General features: G+C 36.5%; 1 protein-coding gene across 1 annotated transcript in view; it reads right to left on the bottom strand.

The window, feature by feature from the left end:
- The window catches only part of TEX9 (testis expressed 9), a 51419-nt gene that overhangs the window by 16748 nt on the left and 26858 nt on the right, over nucleotides 1-7813 (bottom strand). The window contains exons 4-8 of the mRNA XM_009885771.1: nucleotides 7745-7812; nucleotides 6730-6793; nucleotides 5097-5167; nucleotides 1337-1385; nucleotides 230-315 (exon numbers count right to left, since the gene is read on the bottom strand). Of these exons, the coding sequence (XP_009884073.1) occupies nucleotides 230-315; nucleotides 1337-1385; nucleotides 5097-5167; nucleotides 6730-6793; nucleotides 7745-7812 (338 nt within the window). The remainder of the gene's footprint in view (nucleotides 1-229; nucleotides 316-1336; nucleotides 1386-5096; nucleotides 5168-6729; nucleotides 6794-7744; nucleotide 7813) is intronic.

Below are 7813 nucleotides of genomic sequence, written 5' to 3'. Positions count from 1 at the left end.
GTTACACTGTTGTAATATTAATCACATATGTTCGCTAGTAATTTTTGGTGCTTCATACAAGTAAACAGAGATAGCTACACGGTGGAGCTGACTGAGGAGGACGGAGTTTGATACATTTATTTATGCAAATATATATAAATGTAGAAATATACATGAATAGCAATAACCTGACAGACAAAAACAACAACTAAAATATTTTATTACAAACAAAGAGATGTGTATAATATACCTTGAAGTTGTTCTTTTTCCCTTAATCCCAGAGTATGGTCTGTTCTGAGCTGTGGGCACCGAAGCACATTTCTTCTTGTTTGCTAGCTAAAAAATTTTTTCAGAAAGTAGTGATTTTTTAAAAAAAAATAGTTAGGTATTATATTTTTTCTAGTGTTTTTTGTGTTGTGTTTTTTTTTCTTTTTCATATATTCAGATTTAAGGATACTTTGCAATGTATGTTTTTCAAACTCTTAAAAGCATAATTTTTCAGTTTTATTTGCACTCATCTTTATCTTGCAGCGTTGATGTCCATATGCCTGAATTATAATACATCCAATAGTCATTTGATTGTGGAAGTTTTTGCATACATGCTCATAATAAACTCATACACAAGCAAGGCTCTCAGTGATTATCAAAGTATTAACTACTGGACTGTCAACAGAGTGCATTTCTTTGAAAAATGCTTACCATACCTTCAAAAACATGGTATTTTTATGCATTAGTTTAATCTTATACATTCCCTGTAGAAGGAAGATTAACAATATTTTTCTTATTTTCACCCACATAAATATTCTTCCAAAAAGTCGGGGGGGTTTCTACTGATAAATAACTGAAGACAGGATTTTGGAAGCTTTAGCCCACCTCCTAAAAGATTCAGTGTAATCGGAATTGGAGACTAGGAAGTTTGTTCCTAATCTCAGTCTCCTTTTTCCATTATATTTTCCTTCCTGTATTCAGTTATTTTGACTACTTGTTTATTATTACATCTAGAAGACAGTAGCACTGCCTCTAGTATTATACTGGTGGGGGAGGGAAGAAAGGAAGAAATTAATTATGTTCTAGTATTTTGCACTTGGAGTTCTTAATTTGCTGTTCAAAACACTGAACACTTCTGTCAATGATTTACAGACTACAGAGGAAACTTAGAACCCAAAAATTAAACATGATGTAAGTCCACTTAACCACCAGTGGCACTGAGAAACCCTAGTAACACTCCCTATAGCACTGCTTTGAACATCACTTCCTTTTGGCTTCCCACCCATGTTAGTCCCTAGCACAGCCTCAAAAACAGAAGTGGAAATTATACTAGAAGATAAATTAACCAGGATAGTTTTGACTTTGATACCTTGGCATACGAGTGTGTAAGAGATGAAGCTTCAGGACAGAGTGGATCTCTGCAGAAAAAAAATTTAAAAAATAAAAATTCACAGAATATGTACAACAAAATAAACATTTTACAATAAAAATTCAATCCCCCTGTCAGAATCAGGACAATAACATTTGATATGTCTAGAATAAACAACATAGCTATGCTGGGAATACATATTAAGTTCAACCATAAATTCAGTCTCATTCTCTGTCTTTCCATTCTACCCCATTTGCTATGTAAATCGCTTGTTAAGTCTAGGGTGTATAATACCAGAGTTTACTTATGTACCAGAATCTGAATCTCATCTCTTGCAATTCAGGCAACTGCTGCACCTACTGGCTTATTAGATCAATGATTCCCTGTACCAGGGAGTACTTAGCCAGTATGTGGAGTGTTACCAGCTTCAACAAGAGAGATTGACAATCCTTTACCAAAGATCACCAACAGCTCAGTGATTGATATGTCTACCTGACACACAAATCCCTGAATCCCAAGAAAATGAAGATATAAACCAGTGTCCTCCACATCCTAAGAGGGAGTGCAATTGTATGCTCAGATTGACTGTTGTCAAGTCAATTGACAGGCACTATCAAGTGAATATGAAGTAGGAGCAATTTATAAATTAAGCCTCAGAATTTTCTCTGAAATACCTATTACAAATATTTTATCAATTTTACAAATGAAAAAAAAAAAAGGAACAAAAAAGCAGCTTGCTTATCTGCTTATTTGGCTGAAAACCACACTTCTTACTACTGAACTTCAGATTAAATGATTATTTTTAAAATCTGCTGGAAACAAGCACAAAAGTTTTAGCATGCTGTGTATAATTCAGGTCAAGTTTGTTGTCATATATATAACTTTTTGCTTTCAGAATGAGTTATGTTAATCTGTGTTGCTACACTGAAAGGTTACTTTTTTACTACCCTTTATCATTTTTTACTTCAATTAAAATGCTGGCTTATAAAAGATTTGGAATAAAACTTAAATTTCAGGCACATCAAGTCACCTCAATTTTTTTACCCAGCTGATTTGAGCAAATCTTGCATTTAAAAATTTCACAGACATCCATTCATCAACAAGAATTATCTGCACAAAGCTCCAGATTTTATTAATCCAAAAAAAAACCTGGAGAAATCGTCTGTGTGTGGTTGGCAACAGACTTCAAGAATAGGATGATTAGGTTTTGTCTATTTACCCTATTTTCCTCATGCTTCCTTCCTATTGGCTAGCTTTAGGAGCATGCAGAAAGTGAGGATTTGCTGCCACAGAAATAGCAGTTATATGTTATTCTGAAAAATATGAAAATACAACCACTCTCTATATTCAAGAAAACGATAATGTTGTTTGCCATCAATAGGCTAACATCTTCCTACTATATCTGTTGTCTCAGGGCCTTATTTTTAAAACAAACACACACCCCCACCCTTTAATTAAATTCCTCAAACTTGTTTAACCTTAATGGTTTCTTGCCTCTTCCCCATACATGACAACCCATGTTTAAAACCTCATAATACAGTTCTATAGTTGTTTGGTAAGTGAAATTAATGTGTAAATCCCAAAAAGGTATACAAATAAGTAGCTAGAGGATTGAGGCAACACTGCAACAGAAGCTAATGTTTAACAATCCCATCTCTGCATGTAAACACGAGATGCATGTGCATGAGCAAACCCTTTGTGTTCGCTAATCCTATTCAAAGCCTATAGCATGCTTGCCCATGCGCGTACGGTTCCCATCGCCATAAGCCTGGCAATGCTCTGAAGAGTGAAAGTGTAAACAAAAGCTGATTTCAATGTGGTGTCACTGGAGCTGCTTTGTCTCTATGTAATTCAAGTTTCTCTGCAAAAATTATGCTATAAAAACTCCAGAACAACTTATTTTAAAATATACACTGACTTGGAGAGTGACTTAACTATTTGTTGCCTATTTTTTTTTTTTGCTTACTCATTTTTTTTCTCAGAACCTCCTCCCCCGCCCCCTTCTTTGCTTCAAGTTCTCCCCCTCTTTCCAGTTGTTTTAGTGTTCATTATCCTTAAAGGAATCACTGGAACTGGTTTCAAAAATATCTCAAGTGCTTCCTTTAGATTTATGGCCTATCTGCTTGCAAAATTTTGAAAGAAAAATTTCTTTAAGTATTAAATAATTGGAACTAATCTAACTGAATGGCCTCAATGTTCACTCATGGATAATAAGTGTGCCTAATTCCTAGCACACAATTCTAATTTTTTCACTACAGCATGGGATTTAAATTCTTCATTCCCATAAATGTTTACCAGAACAGAGACTGTGGTTGTTTTAAGATGTTTCAATTTATGTAAGTAATTGATAGATCAGATGCTACTCTGACAAGCTAATTGCCAAGTTTTGTTTTTTTTTTTTTAAATTCTTCCCACAATCCCACTTATTTCAAATGTATACCATCAAAACTGTTAACTCCCTTTGTGGGGTTGAATGCTCCAATCACATTACTTCATAAAACAGTCCTGTAACTCAACTCCAGTTTGAAGTTCTTAACAAATCTTCTGCCTACTGTTCAAAATCCATCTAACAGAACATACAACTAAAGCAAGATCCAGAACTTGTTTGCAAAGCATGATTATATTGATAACATGAGTTGGTTTTGTAGTTTGGTTTTTTTTTCCCTCTACAACTGATAGATATGGCTTTAAAATAGCTCAGGGATAATTTTAACTGTAGCAGCAAACTTTTGCTGGTATAGCCAGGCTTCTGTCACAGATTTGCTGTCACACCTTTTTGTGTACTGAAAAACCTTTTTACATACCTAAGACCCGTCACTTTTTGTATTTACTTTTGTGAAGAGTAAAAAATTTTATCACCTCTAGCAGCCTTTCATATATACTATTTCAAAACAGTTTTCTCACTGCAGCCTAACATTTGAAGCACCTTGTAGTGTGGCCCTGTACCTTTGTTATCCAGATTATAAATTTAGGAACCTACCAGATCAGATCTTTGATAAACTGCGTATTAGTACCTTTGTTATCCAGATTATAAATTTAGGAACCTACCAGATCAGATCTTTGATAAACTGCGTATTAGTCTATCTTAAATTCACCCACTTCCTGTACCACCAATATACAACCCCCTGAACAACCAAGTAAATAATAACGCCCCTGAACAACTAAGTAAATACAGCTATGTATCCACTCTAGAGCCAAAGGGTTTGAACATACAGGCCAAACCCTACAGCTGTACGTATGTTCGTACAGGCCAAAGGCATGTCGACCTCTGAAGTGTAATGATACCCAAGTTCCAGGGGGTGGCAGCTGAATGTTTGTCTGTCTTAGGTTTTTGTGTTTGGGTTTTTTTTTTTTGCAAGCACTTCCTGTCTCAGGAACACTTAGGCCAACTTAAATGTGAACCAGTATCTATTTCTTCACTTTGTCAGCTGAACTGGTTAAAAACCATCTACTGCTGAGTGTCTACTGTTTTGTACTGCAAAGAAATCTGTTACCTTACCTTGCTTTTTTAGAGATCTCAGTAGTTCTCAGTATCCTAGATAGAACATTTCAGCAAAATTAAGACTTCCTTGAAATAACAAGGAACAACACTCATTTAGTATCGACTGTTTCAAATAATAGGAAAAAACTTAGCCTTCACCAATCCAGTATGCTGCAAAGACAGATAAAACAGTAGCCTGACTAGGGCGCGAGTCAAGCTGTGCATGATCAGCATGAAAGATACTCCACAAGTTATATGCAGCAGTTGTAAAGCACATACCTCTGTCTGTCATCTTCACATGACTTAGTCTTTACTGAAACTGGTCTGCATAGTATCTCCCGTTGGCCTTTCTTTATTTAAAAAAAAAAAAAAAAAGTAGTCAAATTTGGGGAATATAATCCATCAAAAATGAATTACACATTTGTAAATCACAGATAAGAGCAACTATAGCCCACTATGAAAAAGAATGGAAACTATAGTCTGCTGTGGAAAATAACTTCTCAAACACAGGAAAAGATGGCTAAAAACTAAAATGCCATTGCTATCCCCCAACATGTATTTCTGCTCCACAACATGTAATTGACTTTTGCGCGTAAAACTTTTGCTCAGCTTAACTTCATCAGAGGTGCTCTTACCCTCCCTCTTTCTTTTCTGAAATACAGGAGTAGCAATTCACAGCAGGTGGAACAAATTTTAAATTTTCCATATTGCGCAATAAACCTTAAAAGGAAATCTTTATTCATGCAATACAACCGTAATTGCACACTGATATGTTGTATGTACTTTAGAGAACAATTCACTCTGCATGTTCAGACAGCTTCTATGTTGCTAAGTTACAGTTAGAAAGCATAATCTAGAACAAAATGCAGTTGTCCCATCTGGAGTTCTTTTTGTTTGTTTGTTTTTTTAAAACTTGGACTGTTTTTCTTTTGTTGTTAAACGTATATCTGTGCAATCTGGCAGTGCTATGTGGTATATTAAGTGTCCTAAGAATATTTGATCTGCTGTATTTAGAGAAGGAGTGTGTGTGTGGGGGGGAAGTAGTTTTGTTGTTGCTGGTTTTTAAAGGAAAGAGACTAGATGCTATTTTGGACACTTCATCTGCTTCTGTTCAAATGCCAAGCAGTTAGCCTCAGCTTACCACAGCTCACGAGAAGAATATGTTTTCACAGGACATAAAAATGAAGCTTCAATAATAGGAGAAGTGCATACAAGTATTGCTTTCCAGAAGACTTAATACTTTGCTTTTTATGCCTTATTTATTTGAGTGAGTGCACTTAGAATTAATATATCCGATACGCAGAACACCTTCTCCAGTTTTGGGTATAAACCATACCTCCCCAGTTTCTTTTAATTTATCCAATTTTCATCCAAAAACTTGACTCTATCTGCTACACAGCCACAGCAATGTTAAAAGATAACACTGACGATAAACAGGAAATTTTTCTGTTTTAAGAAAGTTTCTTTCTTACTAACTACATATTTTCTATTTATGTTGCTTATTCTTTGGGGTTTTTTTCAGCTTGAACAATGTAGATCCTGTTTTACTGGGATCTTATTGCAACAGTATCTGGTTTTCAAATACTAATTGTTTTTAGTATTTAAGACACAAACCCACCTACAGATACTTTTCTTAAACATCATAAACAAGTTTTTTTATGTGGCTTCATCTGCACAAATGTTCTACGCATCTATGTGAACATCTACCTACCTGATGAAATTATATAAAAACTATTTTTAAATGTGTTTTTGGTAGAAGTTTACAATTGTGAGGGAAAAAAAGAAATTAAAAGCTTAGATTGCACTTGAAACCAAAATACTTCTAGTTATCATGGTGTAATTTCTTTTGAAACTTGACCCTGTGTGCATGTGAATCAAGATTAAATTACCTAAGTCCACATAACCTACTCACCATTACTTCTTCGGCCTGACGCACCAGTTTTGCTGTTTTTGCTTCTAATTCTGCATTCAGTTGCCTGAAAGAGTAAGAATGCTTGCCACTGAGTTTTTGAAAGATTTAAAAGAAATAAATGTAAGCATGACAGTAACTCTGCCTGAACTAAGTGAAATTTTAATAACTCCTAGAAAGGAACACCACCATATACTTCAGGGTACTAACAAAGTTACATTTCAACAATTTCCTGGGTTTCTGTCAAATCAATAGCAATAAAACACCTATATCCATTAAACAGTAAGGTTTAGACTATAATTCTAAGAGGTAAAGGGCGTTCTTGGTTTTGGCCATGTCATTGCTTAATACACATTTTATGTCTTCATTTCCTCAACGCTTTCTGTTTTTAACACAATCCTTACCTTAGGTATACTTAGCAGCAGGGGTTGGGGAAGGAGTCATGCACAATTACATTACTTGATCATGTAATTAAAATGTGTCGCTAAACATATGCACAGGTTAAAACAACCTTGTGTTTCTTCATGCTTCACTTTATAGCTGTTCACACAGTGACTACACGAGTTCCTCAGACATGGCTGCTGGTACACCCTCACCACACAGGGGCTGAGAGCCGGCAGGTAACAGCGAGAGCTTTTACATGTGCTTTCACTCCATTTCTCACAAGCTTAAAAGCTTTTAACCTTTTTTTAACAGCCTTAAGCACTTATATATTCGTAATGTTAAAGAAGCGTCAATGTTTTAAACGCAGAAAATTCTAATGCCTGATGCTGTGGGACTGAGGCGCGGCCTGGAGCAGCGCACAGCCCACCCTGAGGCGCCCGTGTAAAACCGCCGTACCGCGGCGGGGAAAAGTTAAAACGTCGCTTTTGGTACTCTCATCCGTACGCTTTGGGGGAACGAGTTGAGGCACTCGGACAGAGGGAATAATAGCTGTAACCTCCGCTGGGGCGGGCAGCGGGACAAGGCTGCGGTGACAGGGCCCGGCCGCCGCCGCCGCCCCCGGCCGCCTCCTTACTTGTACTCCGCCTCCTTGGCCAGCAAGTCGCTGCTCACCACGCCGGTCCCCGCGGCGGCGAACGGCACC

The sequence above is a fragment of the Charadrius vociferus genome, unplaced genomic scaffold (assembly GCF_000708025.1).
Source record: "Charadrius vociferus isolate BGI_N301 unplaced genomic scaffold, ASM70802v2 scaffold325, whole genome shotgun sequence".
In the NCBI taxonomy this organism is placed as follows: Eukaryota; Metazoa; Chordata; class Aves; order Charadriiformes; family Charadriidae; genus Charadrius; species Charadrius vociferus.
This window is presented reverse-complemented; position numbering and strand designations above follow the sequence as displayed.